This window comes from Brachyistius frenatus, unplaced genomic scaffold (genome assembly GCF_029030835.1).
Source record: "Brachyistius frenatus isolate BFR_SWC_R1_liver_20210118 unplaced genomic scaffold, ASM2903083v1 Contig_7, whole genome shotgun sequence".
In the NCBI taxonomy this organism is placed as follows: Eukaryota; Metazoa; Chordata; class Actinopteri; family Embiotocidae; genus Brachyistius; species Brachyistius frenatus.
In genome coordinates, this window is record NW_027210606.1 from 6,457,131 (window position 1) to 6,481,978 (window position 24,848).

General features: G+C 40.8%; 2 protein-coding genes and 1 long non-coding RNA gene across 4 annotated transcripts; 1 reads left to right on the top strand and 2 right to left on the bottom strand.

Moving 5' to 3' along the window:
* LOC138615554 (uncharacterized) lies at positions 1-4,317 on the bottom strand. Of its 2 annotated transcripts, XR_011310548.1 has the most exons (5): positions 4,145-4,317; positions 2,171-2,889; positions 1,944-2,077; positions 125-448; positions 1-23 (listed from the first exon to the last, which is right to left on the bottom strand). It is a non-coding gene; the product is annotated as an uncharacterized lncRNA (long non-coding RNA). The 2 variants fall into 2 exon arrangements; XR_011310547.1 differs by lacking the exon at positions 1-23 and having other exon boundaries at positions 111-448.
* Positions 4,224-22,607, top strand: marchf1 (membrane-associated ring finger (C3HC4) 1). The gene is made up of 7 exons (XM_069689236.1): positions 4,224-4,616; positions 12,751-12,801; positions 14,439-14,512; positions 15,966-16,784; positions 16,978-17,158; positions 17,288-17,432; positions 20,737-22,607. Exons 1-7 carry the CDS (start codon positions 4,530-4,532, stop codon positions 21,051-21,053), a joined length of 1,674 nt encoding a protein of 557 aa, XP_069545337.1. The 5' UTR covers positions 4,224-4,529; the 3' UTR covers positions 21,054-22,607.
* tma16 (translation machinery associated 16 homolog) lies at positions 19,830-24,838 on the bottom strand. The gene is made up of 7 exons (XM_069689237.1): positions 24,778-24,838; positions 24,573-24,676; positions 23,997-24,034; positions 23,831-23,915; positions 23,347-23,495; positions 23,165-23,207; positions 19,830-23,017 (listed from the first exon to the last, which is right to left on the bottom strand). The coding sequence occupies exons 1-7, from the start codon at positions 24,778-24,780 to the stop codon at positions 22,837-22,839; spliced, it is 603 nt and encodes a 200-aa protein (XP_069545338.1). The 5' UTR covers positions 24,781-24,838; the 3' UTR covers positions 19,830-22,836.
* Positions 24,839-24,848: the final 10 nt, after the last annotated feature.

Genomic DNA, 24,848 nt, shown 5'->3' on the forward strand with positions numbered 1-24,848 from the left:
AATCCTGGCAGCTTTTGTCAGATCTGATGATCAAAATAGAGGCATTTCTGTGTGTGTTCTTCACATACACACACGCTCAGACAGGAAGGAAAGGCAGCAGGTGTGTGACACTGTCTTGCTGTACCTGTTTGTTGAAGCAAGCCTTTCTTTATTGAATCCTTTTCCTTTTTTTTTTTTTTTTTACAGTGTACAATGTGGGCCACTCCTTTGTGTCTCATCCTTTAAGCAAACAGCACTAGATCCTTTAACAAAGCACACATGCCACAGGTCACCATTCAGACTTTGTTCTGGTCACTGATAACACACACAGTCACACACCAGGCTTTGGCTAATACATCTGAACACTTCAGGAAAGAGTTCGCTGTTTTCCCACTTTCTGGGTCTTGAGTCTTGAGCATCGTCTGGAGTCAGACCGTCAGCACCTCACTTTGAGGTTTGACGTCAGTCTCTGCAGAAGATGGAATAATAAAAAAGGTCATTTGCTTTGTTTTTTCACCCGAATATTCCAAATTTGATCAGAGTGAAATAAAAGAATAATCAACATTAAGCATTCGTTGTATTAATGTATTAAAAATAAAAGTATTACAATTTTATTTATCTCTACCATAATCTTAACACAGAGTATTTTATTGGTTTCTAAAATTATTTTATTTAGTTATTTAGTTATTTGTGTGTTTAGTTATAATAATATTATAGTAATAGTAATATTTTATCCACTTTTTATTTATCTAACACTAACTGACTGTTGCAAAGGTCAGGATTTAACCTTCATACACCAAAATACATACTATGGGAGTCACATGTTATCTGTACAGTTTCCCAGTAAAAGGAGGAACTAACACCTATAGTATGTGATCTAAATTAGGACTTAAAAATATGTCCAAATTTTATGCCGCATTTTTCAAGTGCCATGAACAAAATACAACAGCATGACAAGAAACACGGCGGCATTAGACAAAAGAAAAAAGAACATTAGTTACTTTTAGAACAGCAGATTTCGAGTAAAGATAGAATCTTGCTTGACAAATAAACGAGAGTGAAAGACCAGGCTAGAGAGGTGTCACTCTATAAAGTGTAAAGATGAAAAAGCACCATTAGCTTCTGCAAGATCCTGCCAATAAGGCAACATTATAAAAAGAGATGGTGTTAGAATTAAGTAAAGCCTGCATTGACTGCTGTTTTTCTCAAGATAGTAATGTTCAATTTGGGGTCTCATCAAGTTTTGAATGACGGCCATTGTCATATCAAAGGTGGCAGTTTGTAGTGCTGTAATTGTTTTACCGGATTTGGTTGGATATGTCCAATATTTTGCACAATAGCATTCTTACTATATACCGACACACTCCGTTACAAATTTATTAGGTACTTTTAGTTCAAGCTAGTGCAGCCTACCATGGCAACCCCATAATAAATCAATTTTTTTATTTTTTATTATTTGTTTTGATTTAACCCTCGTGTTGTCCTTGGGTCAAAATGACCCGCAGCTGTGTTCAACCAAGTTCTATTTTATTTTCATATTTTTTGGGATCATTGGTGACAAGGAGGCTGTGAGGGTTTCTTTAAAGAATGATGACCAATGATCCCAAAAAAATATAAAAATATAGAAATAAAATAGACCTTGGTTGAACACAGCTGCGGGTCATTTTGACCCGAGGACAACACGAGGGTTAACTAATTTTGAAGACTGTAGAATTATACTGAGGAGGTGTCTGTTATATTTGACTCACCCTGTTTTTCTAAATGTGAGCATACAAATAGATTTAAACAGCATCACAAGCTTAATTTCCCTAAAAATCTGTGTTAAAAACTATTTTCCATCCCTTTTATATTATATTTGTTGCTAAATCTGGTTGCAGCATACTGTTGCAAGAAATATGGGAAATTGCAATATGCATGAAACAAACTCAACTTTGTGTAACGTGTGCGTTTGTTTGCAGCCATACCGTTTGAGTGGGCGCATTCCTCATTGAACATCCCATTAAGTGTGAAGAGGGCGAAAACCAGGAGGGAGAACATGATCGTCCAGCCCTCCAGCTCGGTTAACAGAGAGCCCATCGATTTACGCCCGCTGCCACAGCTGTATGCCCAAAAGTTGCATCAGTGGAATCACCAGCTTCCCAAAGGTTACATTCCTCCACACACTGAATCAAAATTAGGGTTTGACACTCACCTGGTGTATCTCAGGAGCGTTTAGATGTTGACCATCACACAGCTGCTTCATGACACATGACACAAACACGGTGTTTTGTCTCTCTCAAAGCGCTCTCTGTCAAACACTTGCAACAACTGTGAAAAGCTGACTCGCACATGCCCTCTCAAGTTCAAGCGAGATCACATTAACTCTAATTATTAATGAGCCCCGTGCCTCTGTTTGTCTGTTTAAGCAGGAACTACTCAAGTAAAATGCATGAATGTATTCATTTTAAGATTTATGACTGCTCTCAGCTATTTGCTTCGATTGGTAAGAAATGTTTGTGACCTCATTCAGACATGGCTCTGAAAACTGAAACGTTCTGTGGGAGAGAAAGCTTTTTTCTGGTTCTCTTCACAAAAAGCCTGTGATGTGGTAACGACGTTGTTGCAATGGAACAAATCCATTTGTCTGCTGAAGCCCTTCTTCCTCGTCAGTGTCCATACACACATACACTGTCTCCTCTAGATGCAAATTAAAGAACTGAAGCTTTGCAAACCACAAACGCTTTTAGCAAGTGCATTATGATGTCCCCATTTCCAATGCAATTAAATGGTAGTGCAAAGCCAAGATGTGTGAAAAGGATGTGGTTGGTGTCACATCTCTTCTCAGCAGGGTTTTGAGAAAACCAGGGCTGTGGCTGCTGCTTGAAGCTGTTGAAGGTTCCCTATGTAGATGTGTTCCTCATCATTGGCATCCTGAAAAACAACCAGGAAAAATAAAGGCAACACAAAAAAGATTTACTGTATATTGGAGATGGTTCACGGCTCCTTAAAGGGAAATACAGGTGATGTCAGTATTTTCAAGGAATCCAGCAGTGTGAAGTAAAAACTCGAGCAGAACAAAGGCCGAATGTCAGTTTACATTTAATTCAACCAAAGCACAAGTGGATGTTCATTAAAATAGAAAAAACAATTGAACAAACTGAACTGAAATAGAATTATAAATGCAGTAGAGTATTCTTCCAAATTTACTTTTGATAAGGGATATTTTTGTAAATCTGATTTTGAATGCTTTGCCAAGAATCCTCTTTGGAGAAGGATAGTAAATGTTAACAGATTAGCTATAAATACGCTGCCCAATTAAGCAGCCAGGCAAAGTTTGGTTGTTTCAGCCAGCTTTACACTTTGATAACATGTAGACAGCCACTTTTAATACCTCACCTAACCATAATGTGATGAAATACATTGTAATTTTATCCGTGGGAATTCTTCAACTCGGAACAAATGTCTGCCTCGTCTAAATAACAATTTTTAAAGACGACTTTTAAAACGAAAAACATTAAAGTTAGAGAAATGAAGACAGGAAGAATCTGTATCTTCTGCCAAACTACGCTTACTGTCATCTGCAGTGTGTCTTGGAGGCATTTTGCAGCCTCCTTAATCGTTCTGATCCGTATCAACAGCATGGACAGCCAGTGTCTTACGCATGCCTCTTCACCTCAGTCAGCTTCTGCTCTTTAGTGACCACTTTAAGTCCCACATTTTCCAGTTATATCAATCAGAATCCTCGTGACCTGAGATAATTTGAAATAGGATTACCTCCTCACAACCCAAACACACACCCACACACACATTCGGCAATGAAGCCAATATGGTTGTGTATGATTTGTGTCGGTGTCTCACTTCGTGGCCAGTCAGACCAGTAAAGGGCTTTTCAGATGACAGAATAAATGAGGTGACTTAACATCTATGAGCACATTGTTTCACAGCAGGGAGCCCCCCCCAAACATTTGAGCAGTGTGTGTACGCATAAGGGAGTGCTGTCCATGTGCACAATTGTGTAAGCTTATTAGCAACACCACTGGTCAGAGGAGGAGATTGAGGTTAGTCTAAACCCTAATCCGCGTGGACCTTATGCTGGTTATACAGCAAGCACGGCAAAATCCTGGCTCCGCCCCCGTAGAGGAAGACACACATACACGCAAGTCACAACAACACACATCGCCCCCGCCTCCCTGTTTACTGCTCAGCTCCATCTCAACTCGTCCTCTTGTCTCTCTCTCTCAGTAGGAGGGCGGAGGAGGGGGAGGAAGTGGAGGAGGCGGTGCACACTCTTGACTAGTTTCCCAGTCGTCATGACGACCTCACACCCTACCATCTCGGAGCTGTCTTCTTGTTGCCACGGTGACCTGATCCCGCTCCATCTCCGCTCCTCTTCATGATCCAGATTGGGCTGATAAAGAAGAGCAGTCCCGGAGTGCCGTGTCCTTTTTCCGAAAACCGCTCGTGGATGGGACAGCAGATCCCAAGCAGGGACGCAGATCTACGGGCAGGAAGAAGCGGCGTGCTGGGAATGCTGTGGGAGTAACACCAGAGCGTTGCCTGGAAACAGCAGCATGCCAGTACAACAGATAACTGTGGTTCCAGCCAGGGAGACAACGAGCAACAGCAAGAGCGCTCTTCGCTCAAAAGACAAGAACGAGGTCAGTTTCTGACCTTAAAAATGTGTTCTCAAGCCTCCGAGTTTCTAGTAAAGGTTTTGCACGTTCTTCTGTCTTTGTCTTGTACGGTTAAGGCTTAAAACTAGCACAAAGTTAGTCAGACTACAGGAATTTAAGACTCCAAAGAAGTTATTTGTGTTGTCAGAAGGTAGAAGTCATTTAATTGGTCCCTGAGTGTTGATCCTAATGACTGTAGACAAGGGTTAATATGTAGATATATGTGTGTGTGTGTGTGTGTGTGTGTGTGTGTGTGTGTGTGTGTGTGTGTGTGTGTGTGTGTGTGTGTGTGTGTGTGTTTGTTTGTTTGTTTGTTTGTTTGTTTGTTTGTTTGTTTGTTTGTTTGTTTGTTTGTTTGATTGACAGTCTCGACTCACTCACTGAGCCGCTCACATGTACAGTTTAGATGTTCTTGTCCCCCCTTTTATCACTCTTCCCTCTCTTGGGGTTTGGTGCTTTCAACTGCATCTTCTACAGAGTCTGACATCACGTCATATCGCATCATAGGATGGCGCATCATTTCACAATATGTCACACACATCATAAAAACACCCCACAATGTCACATCACATCAAGTCACGCCACTTAATCTTACATTATGTCAAATGCTTAGGGCTATAAAGAGTTTGGTGGCAGGAGGGAGGATTCCACGCGGACACGAGTCAGGAGACCTGAGGTCGTCAAGGCCGTATGTGAACTTAGGAGTTGAAAATGTAAAATGATATAGTTTGTGAACTCAAGTGGTTGAATGGTTGTTGCCCAGTTAGTTTCTGTATATTTGATCTCCAACTAGTTAAGAAATGTATTACAAATCTACTTTTGAGAGCCGCAACAGGAACCTAAACAGTGTCTGATGAGAGAAAGTGTAAGATAGTTTCACCTCCTTATTTTGGTGCAATATTGTTGTGCTTTTGTTAAATGTTATACAGCAGCAACAAGAGCCTCAACAGGCATGTTGAAATATCCATCCATCCATTTTCTGTCTGAGTCAGGTCGTGATGGCAGCACGCTTGAAATACCTCTTATTCCTAAATTACACTAGAAATTATACCATAGAGGTAAAAGAACATCTGTATAACACCACTAATTAAAATAATGAATCCCTCCATTAACCATCACTGCAGTATAAACATTTTCTTCTTCTCCTTAATCAGGTAAAATTCTGTCTGAGATTAGAATTCCTTTTTCAAACAGGCTGTCACACTGACTATAAATAACATCCTTTCAAGTGTCATGCTTCCCTGCCTTGAGTTCCACCTTCTCTCTCATTACCTGACACCAGTTTACTGGTGGCTGTCTAAATAAAGGAAGAAATGCACCACAGACTTCAGTACATGTTATCATATTTTCTGGCAGTTCTGCCTTTACTTCACATTGCAATTGAAATGAAAACAGGAGAAACTGCAGTAAACTGATACTCAGGACTCAAAATGAATGAAACAGGATATGGTTGCTATGTGGTCCACATTGAGACCATTATGCCAGAAGGACACCCACAGGCTGCCTGTTAATCACAAATATCTTGTGTAGCAAGACTGTATGGTTACACTAAAATATATATTGAGGATAAACCTGTGTAGACAAAAGCAGTAATTATAAAGATGTGGGAGGTGATGATATGATAATCTAGTGTGTGAGATCAGGTCATGATCTTTTTTGTAATAATCCTACCAGTTTTCTGTACCTCTTTCCACTGCAGTGAAGATCGTCTCCATGATCAGTCCAGCACAAACATTATACATGAAGAGAACCACTGAATGAGGTTATTAAGGTCTTCGGCGAACTGTTTTTCTAATCCAGCTCCTAATCCGTATTTTAGATTTTACAAATTTTATGTATACATTTGAAAGACTTTACTTTATTGTTTAAGATCATTTTTTGATTTGCAAATAAAAAGCGGTACATGGAGGGATGATACACACAGCAGCACAAGATGAAAACACACAAAATGCCTTTTTGATTACATTTCATCTTTAAAGCATCACACCAGATGTTTTGCATAGTTTAACCATTTACCAAATTATTGTACTAAGATAAATCATTATGTTCACTCAGGTCAAATCCCTTATATTTATACAGTCTAATTTCACAGAAATCAGAGTCAATGGGCTTCTATTTTTAGACAAAATTATCAAGCAAATTCGCACTTCTGCTGGGTTTGGTTTCCATATAGAAAAAACTGGAAATGAATGTCTGTCTGCACTTGGAGAAAAATGATTTACAAATCAAAATACTGTACGTAAAATGTAAAAATGTAGGGATCACATGATTTATACCAAAAGAGCTAACTTGCAAACACACAGTTCTTTAAATAACTACATTATTGAAAGCAATTACTACTGCAATTACATTTCCATGTTTTATAATTCTATCGCTTGTGCTCTTAAGGTCCTGAAGCCTGAAGGTTAAGTTGCCATGGAGATGAAACCATTAACACAGCACAACCCTGCTGAGTTTTAGATCAATAGATCCGTATGGATTTATAACTCAGAATATTGTTCTCATCCTAACTTCAATTGTAGCTCATGATCTATTTCTTAAAACACACTTTGGATGGAAAGTTTTTGAGGTGCTTTAAACCAAAGGTACAATGAAACATGCTGTGGCCAGATACAAAGTGTGCTGATGCACATTCATGGTTAGTTGTCTAAATGTGGCTTTGATTGTGTGCCAGAGTACAGAACCAAAATATATCCCTCCATCCACGCCACATCACTTAATCCCCGCTGCAGAAGCATGCACATATCCGTACACAGAATCACCAGTGACTCACACTCAGTGTCGGCAGTGGAGAAAAGGTTCAGGTAAGTTACAGCGGGAGGTTAGCTCCCCCAAAACGTCATTACTACTGAACTGTAAATTGGAGCTATATTGAGCTCCAGAAGGACGGATGGTGTGTTTTACTGTGGGCTGCTTCTTCTGCTGTTCTGCAGGGGCAATCCAGAGGTCAGAGCAGCAAGTGCTTAGTTGCATCTTAAAGGTGTCAGACTTTTACTTTAGAGTACTTTGAACATTAAATAACAGGATCTCTGACTGTGAGAGGATTGACGATTTAGATCCAAATACATGAAAACCTGGAGGGGGCTGAGAAGTAATCAGAGTAGAAACAGAGAAGCTGTAGTCTTATATATTTTAACTCCAGTTGAATCCTGGTATTGAAAAAAAACAGTGCAGAATTTGCTCTTTTATGTCTTTAGTCTATCTGTGCAAAAGAGTTGAAAAATCTATACGGTGCGATACAGATGCAGCCACTGTACAGATGCTATAGATATGCAGATATAAATAGTTGGAAAAGCATCTTTCACTGATGATTAATTTGAGGTTATTATTGGACCTCCATCTGTGGAGCTGTTGCTTAACCCTGCCCTCCTCATTGTGATGAGCTTTTACCTTCAGCATGTCCTCACCACCTACGTCAGAGAAACTGAACTGATGTGAAGTCCTTTTATTGGCTAGGATTTAGTTAAAGTCTGTCACATGACTTCCTCCAACTATTTTACATATCTATACTTTGAGCAAAATAGAATAGGCCTATGAATGTACAAACTATGACTTTATCAGTTAAGGACTCCGTAAACACAATACTTACATACATATACTGTATGGTTTGACCAGATATTAGCAGAATATATTATTAGCTACATAACCTGTTTAAAAGAAATGAGTTAGACTCTGAATTACTTATGACTGTATTTAACTTGTTGGACAAAGATGATTTATCTCTCTCACTTCTGGTTTCATTTCTGGGCTCAAATAAGTTGCTTATATGTTATTTTTATGTGGTCCAGGTCGAACACTGTATTGGTTTTGTTACCGAGGGAAGGAAGCAAGGCGGGATAGCTGAGAGATAGAATGGATTGCAAGTTCTTTTTTTCCCCAAAAGATGGACAGAAGGATCGGTATCTGGTCAATCTTAGTGATCAGCATGTTGGTCTCAGATGTGTTTAGCCGAGCTTAGCACAAAGACTGGAAGCAGGAGTACGCAGCTAGCCTAGCTCTGCCAGGGGCCTCCCAACATCAGCTTACAAATATTCATATTCATATTAACACACTGTTAATTTTACAAACGTTTTACGCCTTCCTTTGTCTACTAAAACCCACATCATCCTTGGATGTATTGAAGTTTGCTAGCTTTCGTCATGCTCTCAGTCTTCTTTCTATTGGATCCTCAGCAAACCTCGTATATTTATTTTTCTAAAAGTGAAAATAATCATCCATACACATGACATAAAATTCTAGTCTTGCTATGAAAATTCTGCTGCAGTTGGTTTGCTGGTTGAGTGGTGGTGTGCTCATGTGCTGGAGACTCCAATTTCAAGACAGTTAGGACGTTGTTTATTTTAGAAAACTGTCAAAATTCAAGACCTGGTGTGTTTAGTGTTTGTTTTTAAGTTACATTTTCTGACAGTTAACCTCAGAAATTCCTATTCATTTCATTTTTATTTACCTGAATCCCATCAAGACATACAGTCTGTGGAGATTTTGACAATTGATTTAATCTATTTAATGACTCATAATGAGAAACTAATCAGTTCAATTTAACACAAAAACAGTGTCCAAGATAGTATTTGTGTGCATCTCCTCTAACACTCTGAGAGTTGCCGTGAGGAGGGTTTGTTTGACTCCAAATGGGACTACTGATTAAAACGTGACTATCAGAAAATCCCTTTATCAGCTTAGATGATGGAGTCTTCTCCTCGTTAGTGTCTCTCTTATTTATTTCAATGATTTGCACAGAGTGTACCTACACCTGTGTCTGTGTGTGGGCTGATACATACAAGCTCTGTTTCTAATTTTATATGTCAAATATTAAAAAAGATAGAGGAGCCACCTACATGAGACATTCAAAACACCAGCTTTGAACTCTGTAAATATCTTGTAAGATACTTAAAGCTTTTAGCTTTCTTTCTATGAAAGTGTCCAAAATCATATAGTTTGGTGTTAAATGGTATTATACTGCAGGTATTATACTGTATATGAAATCTGTATATGCTGTAAAGAAATACAGGCTGGAAAGGCTGGATTTATCATGTACGAAATCTCATATCATGTGAAAAAAAAATTCCCCTTGTGGGATTAATAAAGTAACTATCTATCTATCTATCTATCTATCTATCTATCTATCTATCTATCTATCTATCTATCTATCTATCTATCTATCTATCTATCTATCTATCTATCTATCTATCTATCTATCTATCTATCTATCTATCTATCTATCTATCTATCTATCTATCTATCTATCTATCTATCTATCTATCTATCTATCTATCTATCTATCTAGCTATCTATCTAGCTATCTAGCTAGCTATCTAGCTAGCTATCTAGCTATCTATGTACTACCTGAGCATCCATGGAGTAGAATACTTCAAATCTTTCTTCCTATGTTATTGTCAAGACCATCACAGCTGTTGAATATTATTGAATATTATGATAGATATTATTACTGGAAACAAATTCAATTTAAATATACCAAGCAATAAAAGGTGCTTTTTTTCACCAAAAGTTACAGGAAAATTTCCCAGGCAAGAACTAATGTCCAGGAACTTCTAGGTCAAAGTTCCTCTTCCAGCACGTTGTGATTTGTGTTTCTACAGCACAGCCGGTTGTAGCTGTTACAAATGCAGGCATCGTTGACCAATCAGCGACATTCTGCCCTGCTGGCTCCACCCAGAACGTTCCTGAGTCCGTGGAAAGTACTGTAACCAAGACAGGAACTTCTTAGTGGGTAAAGATATGTCACTGGAATCGATTTTAAACGTTGGAAACGTCGGCAAATGACTAGGAACAAATAGGCATTGGGGGACGTGTTGACAGTAAGAAAAGTATCACCAGCTTTATCCTTTAAGTCCAGTTTTCCTGTTCATTCTCGCAAAAAGGTATTACAACATATCTTTATTATTTTAACTTTATTTTATGGTTTAGCTCATTTTCACTGCCCACTCACTACAACAGACAGTTGGTAGTTTGTCCAGCGTGCCCCCGTGGCAGGTTCAGCATTTGTGTGGGTGTGTGTTAGGGAATACTTTTAACACATAGCTCATAGAGTATCTAGCATATATCTACAGGAGGGCAGCTGAGGGCGGAGAGGTGTTGCTAATTTCTAGGAAAACGCCACCATTTCTCACACCAAAGCCCTGTAGCCACCACATCGTTATCCTGCTTCCAGTTATTTCAGGGTTTAGAACAAGATGTTTTTCACTTGTGTGAACACCAAAACAAAGCTGTAGAAGGTTTGGGTTTAATGACGGTGGAGATACATAGTACACAGCTTATACCATAGTCACTCTTCTTAAAAAAGGCTGGTGTATTTAGCCATTGGAGTTAACAAGTCACTGGATTTTTATATTTTTTTCTTCAAGATGACAAAAGTGCTTTGATTTTTGTGGTATTTGCTCGCTGAATTATCCAAAAACAACAACGATCTCTCAGCTGGTTTTCCAGAGAATATATTATGTCATGATTTAAATCAAAACTACAAATCCTGTGGTGTAGAATTTTATCTATGTCATCCAGCCTAAAGCAGATGGGGTTTGAAAGTGTGTTGGTATCTGGAAAATGGCTTGACACAGGATTTGCACACCATTTTGTTTTCATGGTGGCTTACAGGTGTTAAGACTCCGTAACTCCTGCGCAACACCATCTACTGGTGACTGCAACTTGTGTAAGCTGCTGCAGGCAGGGGATGAGGCCATAGATGTCTGATGGGTGAGTTCAAGGTCTAACTGTTGAGTTCAGACAACTGGTGCCCTGCTAAGTTCTAGTAAAAGTGTCTTAAGTTTACTTTAAATAGAAACACATTGCAGAGCAACATCTTGTGCACTTAGCAGGAGAGCCAGGTAATAGGATTGGCTGGCTTTAGCTCAGGTCAAAATGAAATAGCAAGGACATGTGGCTGTGCATAACTCTTGATGCTGGATTTCAAACAGCAGAGACGGCAGGACCGGTCAACTCTGAATACTGTACAACCAGCTGGTGTTAGAAGCTGCTACATCTATGTATTTTTTGCGGAATATGAGCATCGTCCAATTTATCTGATTTTAGCTACTTCTGAATACAAAATGTGATAAATTCACTTTTTCAGAGGTTTTTGTTGGGGAATTTTGAACTGAAAATCTAGTTTAAATCATTGACATTATTGGTGCACACTTTGTAAAAAGAAATCTTTGGGCAAAATGAAACGGCAAATAGGAGCCAAAACATTCAGTCGAGATTAGTTGATTGACAGAAAAGTAACAGCCAAGAATTTTTTTATAATTGATGAACTGCAGAATATCATCTGGTCCCAGTTTCTCAAAAATTATAATTTGCCGCTTTTCTGTGATTCATTTCTTATTTTAAATTAAATGTGCAGTGCAAAGCTTTTGTCTCCCTCTTCTGCCACTGAGAGGAACTTACACAAAAACTGTTGACCCGTGTTTACATCATTACGTCAGTGTAGCCTACTCTTTTGTTACGTTCGGTCCGATAACATTTGAAAAGTCTAGGAGAGACGAATGTTGGGGATTCATTTTAGCCCCATTCAAGTTAGCGTAGGGCTGAATCCAAAGTTAGTGGTTTGGCCAAGGTAAGTTTAACAGAGCATGCTTAGTATGCATTCATCCAGCCAGTGTGGAAATGTCTCACCAGACACCAGATTTTATAAGTCTGTACACTGTGAAATACGAAGATGTTGCGTGAACTCGTTCAGCAAAGGCTTGTGAATGTAACGGACACTCATTTGCATGTTAGAAGTCCCATACTACAGTTTTAAAACCCTCAAAACCATTTGAAGACATCACTCTTGGCTTCCAGAACTTGTGTTGAGCACCTATAAGTAACTATTTGACATTTAAACTCAATAATGTATAATTTCAGCAAAAAGCAGATCATTTTATGGACTGTTGCAGCTCTACAGTAACTCACACTAACATTATGAGGACATGACTGAACCTTCAGCTTCAGTTTACATGAGTGCAGTCAAATATTTGTATTTTATTTTTAAACCTGGTATTGTGTGGCAGATAAATCACTGGTTTAAACACTCCAGGCTACACGGCTGCCACATGCCATTAAAGCTTCCCATCCTTCAGTGCCTTCCTGGGCTCGAATGATTTTCTGTCTCTCTTCCTCTCTGCAGGGGAGGAAGGCACCTGGGCGCTCGGGGAGTCGATCCAGCAACATCTCCAAGGTAACCGCTGAATATCAGAGCTTACAGGGCTAAAATCAAGGTCACAGTTCACAGTGTATGGTAGCATTGTTTATCTAAGCAGAGTCTGATGTGCAAGAGTGTGGTATGGCTGTGTACCACAGTTAGTGTCAGTGAAACGTCAATATAAGGCTGCAACAAGAACACACAGTTGTATGACTCACGAGTTACCTCAAGCTGTAAAAATGTTCACATTAACTATGGATCAAAAGATTGTGTTACAGAAAAGGTTCACTCATAGTAACAAACCTACAGAGACTACAGAAATAATATTTAATTTACCTCCGTCAGGTAGCCAGAAATGCAATTGAAAATAAATGCTAATGTTCCTCTGTGGAACAGAGAAATGTGGAAATAAGTTGTAATTTGCAAAACAAATTGCCACAACAACTTTATTGAGTTGTAATCTGTCAGAGCTGTAGGTTTGTCAGTTTGTGAGTTCTTTTACCCTCTACGGGCCAAAAAACAGAAAACCTTCAAACACACCCTGCTCTTTACAGTGTAATTTAGTTGCATGGATCAGTATCAGTAAAATACTTTGTCTTTTCCACATATTCTTGAATGCAGGTACATTAAAAGAAAGCTATGTGGAATAAGAGAGTAACTATTGGCCATTTTAGAAGCGAGGATAAATACTTTATACCGATAAAATAACATAGCAAGTATGGTACGTAACTCAGTAAATAATGGAGTACAGCACTGGGAAACCAAAACTTTATAAGAACCTTATTCTTACTGTGTAATTAGTGAACATTGAAGACTAGGCACTCATTATATTACATTCTTGGTTGTTACTGTACCATGAAAAATTCATCATGAGCTTATTGAGAAACATAATTTGAGAAAATAATTGATAAAATAAAATAAAATCCTATGACACCAGGAAACGCGTGAGCCTCCAGGCAATTATTAATATGTCCTCTACTTGGCATAAGGACAAGGTGAGAAATGGGTCTATAGTTTTGAAAAATGTTCTCCCTGGCAAATTGTCCACCACTGCAGTGATTCTTCCTCTGTACGCTGGGGTAGAAAGCAAACATACCTTGTGCAGCTTTGCAAGTCTTCTGTTGTCATCCGAGGAGGAAACATTACAGCATAATAAAGTCATATAATGATAGAAAAACAAAGGTGGCTAATGTTTTATGAGAAACATAATTGTTAATATTCTAATTTGCCTAATTCAGAATAAGGTCTGCAGGCTACGTGTAACTCCTTAGTTACACAGTAAGAAAAAGGTTGTTAACACTATTTTTGTCAGTTTTAGTTTTCTCTCCCAGAACTGTGCTCTTTAGATACCAAGTATTTACAAAAATACTGAGAGCACAATTTGTTTATTCTTTCCTCTATTTTAATCCACTGTCCTAGTAAGAACCAGGAAGTATTTTGTTCTTATTACCTGATTCTACTACAAACTGTAAATTGCAGGCTGGGTAATATAAATAATGAATGCAAAGGATTCCGCAGTAATATGAATGTTTATTTATATTTTGTGATCATTACAAATAGTTGTTGTGTGTCGTGGTGCTCCTGTGATAGTTGTCGTAAGTGGATCACCTCTGACAGATTGTTGTTCTTCCGAAGCAACATGGGATCTAAATATAGGATGTTGGTTGTTGCAGGCCAGCAACTCTACAGCAGGACTTACAACAGCCTCAAAGACATCGATAACCCCATCTTCCCAGGACATATGCAGGTAAGACAGCTCTGTCCCAGAAATAGTTACTTGTCATGAAACACAGATTTTTCACAACACACATCTACACAAACACCTCTCTTAAAGCCAGCAGCAGGTTTTCTCGGTGCTAATAACATGCACCGTTTAGTCTCTTCTCCACTGCGTGGGAGACGGAATTAGTTTAGTCTGCTGCACCCTGAGGGTGTAACAAACTTAACATGGATGCTGAAATCCAGTGGTGCTTCCACACTGCAATCAATCAGAGGAAGATGGACTGATTGCAGAAATGGGATCCTTCAGCTTATTAGACCCACTGGTGGCTTGGTCGTCACGCCGACAAACTCCGTCCTTTGGCTTCATGGCTGAATAGAGGCTGTGTCCGTTGGCAACATGGACACATGTGATGCGTGCGGGTGCTTGGACCTCCATTTTTCACTTAAAGTCCTCAATTCATTCTGTATTCATTGACTTCCTCTTTTGTTATTTGGCTTGATGATAAGACTGAGTGGCGTTTTTGTGTCATGTTTTCCATTTTCTGTTTTTTAGAAGCAGCAATTTTGCCCCAATTAGTCACGGTTGATATACACTATGTGTCCTGCCAGCATAATCTTCAAATGACACAGAAGCTGCGCTAAGAGGGAATAAATACATTATATTCTTCACATAAAAAAATAAAATAAAAAAAATACAATTATTTAATGGTATCGGAGCAGAAAACAGTCTTCAATGATCACAGCCTGTTTCCACATGTCAGAACAGAATGTGACACGTGGAGCCAGGCCTAATGTTATCTTTATATCTATATATGTGAAAATTCACCTGAATTATAGTAGAATAAAAAAAATACCCACAACAACAAAACTATATATTTTTCTGATTTACAGTGATACAGTGGTGTGAAGTTCAGGATTTATTTGCTAAGGTTTGGATATTTGTGCCTTCACTCGGTACAATAGAAATGCAATAAAACATTAAAGTTATCACATGTAAGTAATTCCGCAGCAGTGATTCTATCCAGAAATCATTCTGGTTAATGGACAGCCTTCGCGCGCAAACATTTTGCATTCCAACTATTTTCTACTGCAGAAACTATGAAATCTGGATCCTTCAGGGTAACAGAGCTACTGCTGATGGCTCTTTGAGTTTTTAAGGTTACTTTTCAGTGCTATGACCCATTATTTATCTGCATTGTTTTGGGGTTAAGGCAGCAATTAGAGATCATCTAGCTCCAAACTTTGGTATATATAAAAACTATCCTACATACAATTACTAAGTTTGCTGAGAGAGTTTTATTTTTTGTAATTTGAGTGAACTGACCCTTTAAGCGCACACGAACAGGTTTAAGCCCATTTGTTCAGTTAATTCACGTCTTTTCCATCTTGTTTCACTTTCTTTTTTTTTTTTTTTTTTAACTCATCTCCATCTGTGTGTGTGTGTGTGTGCGTGCATGTGTGTGTTTGTGTTTGTTTAGTTCTACCCAGCTGACCCGCTTAGAGGAGGATGCTTCTAAGTCACACAAACACAACAAGCGCACACACGCCTCCACCGGAATGACAGTCACCAGCACCGCTCTGAGCTCGTCGGCTCAGGCCCAGAAAAAGCAGGTGAAGCGTCGTCATCGCCGCAAGAGGAGCAGCTGCACCGCTTTCGACTGCGTGGAAACCAACGGCAAACAGGAGCAGAGCGACCGCAGCCTCAGCTCAGACCGAAGTGAGCTGGGGGAGAAGAGGGAGCGCTCCTTCAGGAATCGGAGGGAGCTGCCGCCTCGCCTCCGCTGCTCAGGGACCCTGCACTCGGACTCCTCCACTGAGGACGAGGCGTGGCGTGCGGCCCGCAGCTGGAGCAAAGAGAAAGCCCGGAGAGCGCGCCACCGCAGCGGGAGCAGCCGAGAGAGGGATGGAATCAACGGGCGTAAGGAAGGAGAAGACGAGGTCATGGAGCTGCAGTCAGTGGGCTCAGACGAAGGGAGGGAGAACCAGCCACTGGTGGAGGACGGCGGGGGCCTCAAGAAGCGCCACAACAACAACAGAGGCTCAAGAAGGAGAAACGGCCCCGTTTCGCCGAGGGCGAGATCTCACAGCAGAGATACCGAGAAGAAGAGCCACAAGTCACGGAGCCCAAGAGACACCTCCTCATTGGCAGAGGACGGCGAGGCGCTCATCACGAAGAGATACCAGGAGAAGGGGTCCGGCGCTGGGGACATGGCGGTGCCCACACCTCAGAAACACCGCGCTGTGAACGGGGCCACAACGCAACTCTGCTCGGATGACTCTGAGACGGAGGTCTGCAGGTTGGTGTGTGTGTGTTTGTGCGCCTACACAAGTGTGAACACCAATCACGTGTAGTTTAACCAAAAAGTCAGAGCTGCCAAAACAAGAGACAGAAGAAGATAAATAAAGGGAGACGATTTCTAAAAGCAGCAGAGAGGCTGCACATCATTTCTCCTCCTGATGTTTGTGTGTATTTTCTGTGTTTGCGTGAAGGATCTGCCACTGTGAGGGGGACGACGAGTGCCTGTTGATAATGCCCTGTCGCTGCACGGGGAGCCTGAGTTTTGTCCATCAGACCTGCCTCAACCAGTGGATCAAGTCCTCAGACACTCGCTGCTGTGAACTCTGCAAATTTGACTTCGTCATGGAGACAAAGCTCAAACCTCTACGCAAGGTATGCACACGCTCCTGAATCTCACCGAGAGCTGCACACAATAAGACAAGGATGTCAGAGTGCAATTATTTCTTTGTCTCCCTTTCTCCCCTCTTCTCCCGTCTCCGTCTCCATCCTTTTGTCTTCCAGTGGGAGAGGCTACACATGACGAAGAATGAGAGGAGAAAGATCTTCTGTTCAGTGTTGTTTCACCTGACGGCGATAGTGTGCATGTTGTCGTCAGTCTTCGTTCTGGTCAAGAGAACTGCTGAAGAGATCAGACTTGGGAAGAACGGTCAGTACTTTCCCCTCTTCCCCGCTCACAGACCAGAGACATGCAGAGTGAAATCTGAAATGGTGTTGCTGAAACAACAGAATGACTGTGGAGTAACCTGATGGTACCCTGCGGTGTGTTGTTCACATTTCTATTTAAAAACCACCGCGTATGTTGGATGCCATTTCTTACCTCGTTTAACATGAACACGAACCTTAATATCACCCAATACCATGATTATCAGTAATAGTATTTCTTTCTCATTATCTTCTGAGGTGTTTTTGTCTCTTGTTTTAGAGTTTTAAGTCGACACGAGCGATTAACGTTACTCCTGTCATGCGTAGACACGCCATCGTTTTTATTTATATTTGAGAGCATCGCATTTCGCTCTGTTTCTGTGTTTAACTGAGACGTTGTTGTTTGTGATGAGGCCGCATAGTCCTTCATATTCTCCACAGTAACCGCGTTTACGTTCTTTTATTTGGTTTGCGATGCGGCGATCAACACGCAAGGTCGATATTGCGTCGCTACTGAACAGTCGCAGCGTTCGCGTTGATTCGTTCATCGCAGTGAGCAGACAGTGTGATTGCTTTGTTAGACGACCACTGAGAGTCTTTTCTCCCTTAATGGTGTCCACTGGCATCAGTAGCATGTAGGAGAAAACACAAGCAGTCGATCACAGCAGAGACTCCATGAGGTGTCCCTGACATGCAGTTACATTTTTGAGGGAGTACACGTCAGCGATTAGTCTAGTTTAAGGGTCTTACATCTGCTGTTACACACAGGCAGATTTCTTAGCATTTATGAACCTTTGATACTCTTGTCACTTGTAGTAGGTATTAATGTTGAATAGAATGAAGGTACACAGTATTTACTGTCAGTAGGTTATCTTAATAAACCCTATCTTAAAAAAACAAACAAAAACAAAAACAAAAAATCAATTTTATACTCTTATACAACAACAAACGCAATGCAAATGTGCATTAGATTCACCTCCTTGTTGGTAAAACACATGATACTAACAGTATGGATAATCCACTCACACCATAACTCTACAGCACCTCCTTGTGATCAAAACACCACAGGGCACCTGTAACCTTTTCACCTGTCTGTCTCTGGTAATGTGATTTTGATCCGTCCTGACTTTCTGTGTAGTCACTTTGTTTGTAGACTTTCTCTAAATCTAGTAAAAAAGTGTGTGACTGTATTGTATACATCTCTTTCATCCCTAAGTGTCCCTGTGCACTAAACGTCCTGCTCTAGAGTGAATTCAAAGACTTGAATTAAGATGTTAAGCTCTCATATAATTTAACTGCTGTATCACCGACTTCAGAAATACAGTTGTACATAATCATGTACAACAGAGTTGGGGTGCTGTGTAAATAAAAACAGAATGTGATGATTTGCAAATCATGAGAACACATACTTTAAATGAAAATAGACCCAAAAAAACACATCAAGTGTTGAAACACGTGATCATTTGGAATCTGATGCCAGCAACACTGGAAAAATTGTGTAATGCTAAAAGAAACACCCGGTCAAGAATCTCACAACTAATAATGTTGACTGGCAACAGACCAGTAACATGAACCGCTATAAAGAAGAGCATTTCAGAGAGGCAAAGTCTCTCAGCAGTGAAGATAGGGAGCAGTTTACCGCTCTATAAAAGACTACATGGGCAAATAGTGCAACAATCTAAGAAACATTTTCCTCAATGTCAAATTGCAAAGAATTTGAGGATTTCATTATCTACGGTACATAAAATCACTAAAAGATTCAGAGAATCAGGAGAAATCTCTGTACTTAAGGGACAAGGCCGAAAACCGATATTGGATGGCCGTAATCTTTGGGCCATTAAAAAAACAGACACAATTCTGTGGTAGAAATCCCTGCAAACGCTTCTGAAAACAGCTGTCTGTGAACAGTTCGTCGCTGCATCCACAGAGGCTGGTTAAAACTGGGTGCTAAACTGCACTCCAGACACGTGCATCATGAAATGGAAAATAAGGCAAAGGAGACCTTGAACTGTCGAGCGGCTCAAGTCCTTTATCAGGCAAGAATGGGACAACGTTTATCTTTAAAACTCCAGAAATTGGTCTCCTCAGTTCCCAAACATTGAGAGTGTTGTTCAAAGACCATGTGATGCAACACAGTGGTAAACATTTTACACGGCGTCCTAACTGTTTTGGAAACTGGGTTGTATAATAATATTGGGACTTGTAACCCGTAATGATATGTTACTGATTTTAGGGTGTGTAGCTACACTGGCATGCGTTAGCTCATTAACTAAAATAACACAAACTTTACATTTCTACTGACCAGCTTTTTAGGCCGGTTTCCTACTTTTAATGTTACTGGAGAAGTAAAAAGTCATCACAAGAGAATGCAGTTGACGTTGTTTTTTAGTTTAAAAAAAAAAAAAATGCTGACGACTTTGTGGAATTTTTAGTCTTCAAGATCAGAAAGACAAACATACGAGTCAAAAGCAGTAGCTACAGTGTTTTGTTGGGAGGTTGAAACCCAGACTCAGAACTGTTCACGAACACAGATGAATCATATCGGACGTTAAAGTTGATCCCAAGGACAGGAAGGCATCGGTGAGGCTCTCAGTGATGTTTATAATCTCTTCACCGCAAAAAAAAACCCAGCTCTCAACCGACTGATCATTTGCATGTGGCAGGTGTTTCAAACATCTGCACATTTGCATATTGCACTAATATCAACTGAAACAAGTGTCTGTGGGAGGAGAGGTGGAAAGAAACGGTTTGAGAAATGTGAGGTTCACGTGATTTTTTTGATTAATGGGCTAAAGCATGCAAAACTCCTCTAAGACAAGAAGATGTTTATGTCAACTGTCTCTGAGCAAGCAGGTAGGTAGTGGTTTTTAGTGACAGTTTGACAGGTTTACAGACTGATCCACATGTTGTCCTTCACATGTCACCAAAGTGAAACTAGACCTCTCAGTGATTTAGTGGATTCATGGATGTGTTCAGTGGTGTCTCGTGATCATAACGTAGTACGTAAGATTAGCTGCAGAAAACATACAGTAGAAGCAGTATGTAAAATAACACCTAATATTGATGCTCAACATTAATGTATATTTATTATATATGTAAATAATAGCATCAAAATAAATAAAGAGAACCCACACTCACTCTTGATTGCAGACGATTTATGGAGAATTACTCTTCTGAAGTACTATTCGCCAGAGGGTAAGCACAGCTCTGAAAACACCACCATCATGATCCCACACACTTTGCAGGTTGACTCACACCAAGTGTGTGTGTGTGTGTGTGTGTGTGTGCGTGTGTGCGCGCGTGCTCAGGTATGCTGGAGTGGCCCTTCTGGACCAAGCTGATCGTGGTGGCTATAGGCTTCACGGGGGGCCTCATCTTCATGTACATACAGTGTAAAATCTACCTGCAGCTGTGGCGCCGTCTCAAGGCCTTCAACCGCATCATCACTGTGCAGAACTGCCCCGAGAAAAACCTGCACACCCCTCAGGCCCAGCTCAACGCCCTCACCAACGGTAGGCACGAAACCGTGGAGGTGCCCGTTGGTCCGGCCCCGGTTCCAGAGGTGCAGACGGACTCGGACATGTCAGTGGAGGCTGCAGTGGCGCCGCGGCAAAACCCCGTCTGACTTGATTCTCCTCTTCATTTGAAAAGTGGGCTGAATCACGCCCTGCTCTTGCACAACGCAAGCTGGTGTGAGCACGGTGTGATTTGGACTCGTGCAGTGTTTTAAAGTTGTTCTCAGCTCGTGTGGTCACTCTGATCCCGAGACGCAGCGGACAGATTTCAAGAGACAGAACAGATCCAGTCCTGCAGTAATCCGGGACAGCTGGAGATGCAAAGGGACCAGAAAATAAAGCCATCAGCAAAGAGGGCATGTGAGGACGGTAGTTATGTGGTACACTGACGTCATTTTAATCCTGTATGCACTTTCTCAACCTGCACTGATGCGAGTTAAAAGTTGTGAGCACCCTGTAAACGCTATTAATTAAAGGTCTCGGTATGCTTCAAATGAGCGTCGGGCAACACGTCTTACGACCGCGTCTTCAAGCGAAGATGTTTCCAGTTGTTCCGAGCGGCCCCGGTGAAGAGACGGGCGAGCCGTCATGAAACCGTACAGCACACTTGGTCATTTGTTTTTTTCAGATAGCAGCAGCAGTAGGAGGAGCGATGGGGAATGAATCCTGCTTTGAGAGGGTCAGCGGATCAAACATGCTTGAGATTTGTGACACGTCTCAAAGAGTCTCACATATTCACCGGGCTCGGAAAGTCTTTTTTCATTAACAATGAATTATGGACCAATTAAAATAGCTACGCTTAACATTTAATGCAGCGGCTACCTTCTCTCTGTTGCACGTATTTGACTTTGTTTGTTGAAAGGTCAGAGACAGACTCCACCTTAACCTACAGATGGACAGCGTCTTGTAATGTGGAATCCCGGAAGCACAAGAGTCTCCACAAAAGCATTTATGTTGCACAGGAAAAGTGTGTATTTTGTGTGTAAAACATAAGCAAAACATTGACGAGGTGTTTTCACCGACATGTAACGTGGGCGGGGCCCATTTTTCTAATACGGTTCAAGAGTCAGACCAGAATTATTATTGAAGCATACGGAGACCTTCACCCTCCTTCTGGACAATCAGGTCTTCAGAAACCAAAGACTCAAATATTATGAGTAGAGAAACAATTATTTAAACAAAATCTTTAACTCCGCTTGAAATCTAAAAATGTCATATTTTTTTTAAATGTTCTTCTCTGTCATAGGAAAGTTAAAAATATTTATAGAAATAGAAAATTTCAAGTAGCCCACTTGTTTCTGTTTTGACAGTTTGCAGCTTTACGCGGTCCTGCTCTGGAGGTCCGTTGTGGATGTAACTAGAGCGTTCATGGTTGCCATCCTTCATGTTTTTACAGTAGATCATAGGAGTGTTTGTCTCGACGTGTCAATCTACTAAAGACAATGGCAAAGTGTCGTTTACACTCATCCACTTTTCTACAGTTTTAATTTGGGTTGTCACCAAGGTCACTGGCCCATCGGGGAAAATGCAGTTTCCTCTGTCTTAAATCCACCACAACATCTTTGTCAAAATATTTTTTTCTATCTCTGATTGGATGAAATGGAGCATTCAGGTTACACACGACGCATATTTGTTTGTGCAATAAACAATGAATGTAGAACCCCTCGAAAGGCTGGTGTGAAGTTACTGAGCAACAAAATTTAAAAGGAGGTAAGTCAGATACAATTTTACTTTTCCATCTCGGAGTTTGGCACCATCTTCTGGACAGTTGTGGAGTAGCAGCGTTTTCTCACACTATCGCACTGCTTCTATAAAAAGTCTTTGCTGAAGGTCAGCCTGATCTCGAGCTCCACAGCAGCTACGGCGATGACTCGTGGGCAGCCGCGAGGAGCCTCAGTGGGAGTCGGACATCAGCAGCATCTCATCAATCTGCTCGTCATCCAAATCCTCTTCCTCTTCCTCGTGATCTTCTTCCTCTTGTTTCTCCTCTCCTTCATTCTTTGTATCCAGTCCTTTGTTCGAAACTTTTCGCAGCTTAATATTTGGAAGTTTCTTCAGATCTCCGGTCCATTCTCTGCCAAAAGAAAGAAGCGTCTTATATCCCATGTTAAACTAGTAAGTACACTTAATAAATTAAAGAGGCTGAAAGAACAGAATATCTTCTCAATAAATACATTGTAATTCAAACTAAAACTTTACGCTTTAAAGCCCATCAACTCACCTGAATGTTTTCAGATGCTTCGTATTGATGATGTCTGGGATCTCTGGAAACCACACAAGAGGATCAAGGACTGTTTTCCCAAGACTAAATGTGTGTGTGTGTGTGTGTGTGTGTGTGTGTGTGTGTGTGTGTGTGTGTGTGTGCAATATACGTTTGTCTTTATTTATAGGAGGAAGACTCACCAATTCCGATGCCCTCGTACAGCGCCCGCTCTCGCTCGACAGTCTGTTTGATGACAGCCTCTCTGGCGCCATGGAGACGACCCTGCCGACCTTTGATCCCGTTCATCAGATCAATCTGCTCAAGTTCTGAATCAAATCTGTGGAGGTACCTGAACATGCACAATACAACACATCACATCACTAAACTAATACATCAGGTGCTAGCTCACTAATTATTAAACATGTGATAACGCATTTAAAAGACAAAACAAATACATAATAATCGTATATATATATATACACACACACACACACACACACACACACACACGAGTCTTTAACCAAATAATCTCGCAAAATCAGGACCTTTGACCCCTACAAAATAACAGTAAATACAGACTGCTCTACTTTGATAAACTCCAATTCACGTACATTTTCTATATTTTATAAATTTCAAACTTGATGCTTTCGCAAAATCCAAACAAACATAACTTTAGTCTTTAACCTTTCAATGATGTCACAGGCATCTTTTTTTGTGTAAGTTGTCTTCGTCGAATCCAACTGAGTCTGAAACCACAACAGCTTCTCACCTGAGCCACAAAGGAGGAGAAAGAGAGTTTACTAAACTGTGATTTAGTTATCGTATTAATACAAATTATAAGCAGGCTTACCAGTGTTGTTCAGACGTGTCGCCTTATCAGTCTTCGCCCTGCAGCAGCAGAGAAATCGGTTAAATGAGAAGTGACCCACGCAGTCAAACATCGAAATAAAGCCCATAAGATGGGATATCTCGCAGCGTCTCTTCAAACACTGTCTCTCTGCCATACCTTGAACACCTAAAACCTTTTTTTTCCCACGGAAAACAAAATATGTGGACAAACTTCCAATGTCTGGCATGAGCGTCACTTCCTGCTATAAATCACCATCCACACGCATCGATCATGTCAACACTAACTAGACAGGTCAGAAGGAAACATTGTAAAAGCCCGGGAGTCTTTTCATTCGTCAAAATTACGGGTCGTTTGTACTTTGATGCTAATAAATAAATGTTTTTGGGGTCTGCAGTCTCACAGGTGGGGCGGACACGTGGAAGGAGTTTCTCATGACAGTGAAAACAATGCTCAAACGTGAGCCTCCACTTTGCGACGGCATAGATGATTTTTTTTCCGGGTGTAGACTAAGTCAGATTCCTTCTTGTTGATTTTTACACGGGGCACCAACAGTCACGGTCATTGTCATCCCCGCACCTTTCTTTCTTTTTCAGCCGGATTTCTTCTCGGGCGAGGTAAGCAGCTTTCCTGCTGAACGGGTGAACAACCTTCTCCGCGGCTTTTCCTTTCTGAGCCTTCGGCTGCAAAACACAACAACGAAACCGCAGGCGTTGACATCGTTTAAAGTGATTGTTGGTTTTTAGTTTCAACGCACAGAAACACACAGCACGGCATCCCTTACCATTTTTATCGGTCTGTAAACACGCGTGCTGCCGCACTGTTGACAACGGGACCGGAAGCGGAAGTAGTTCG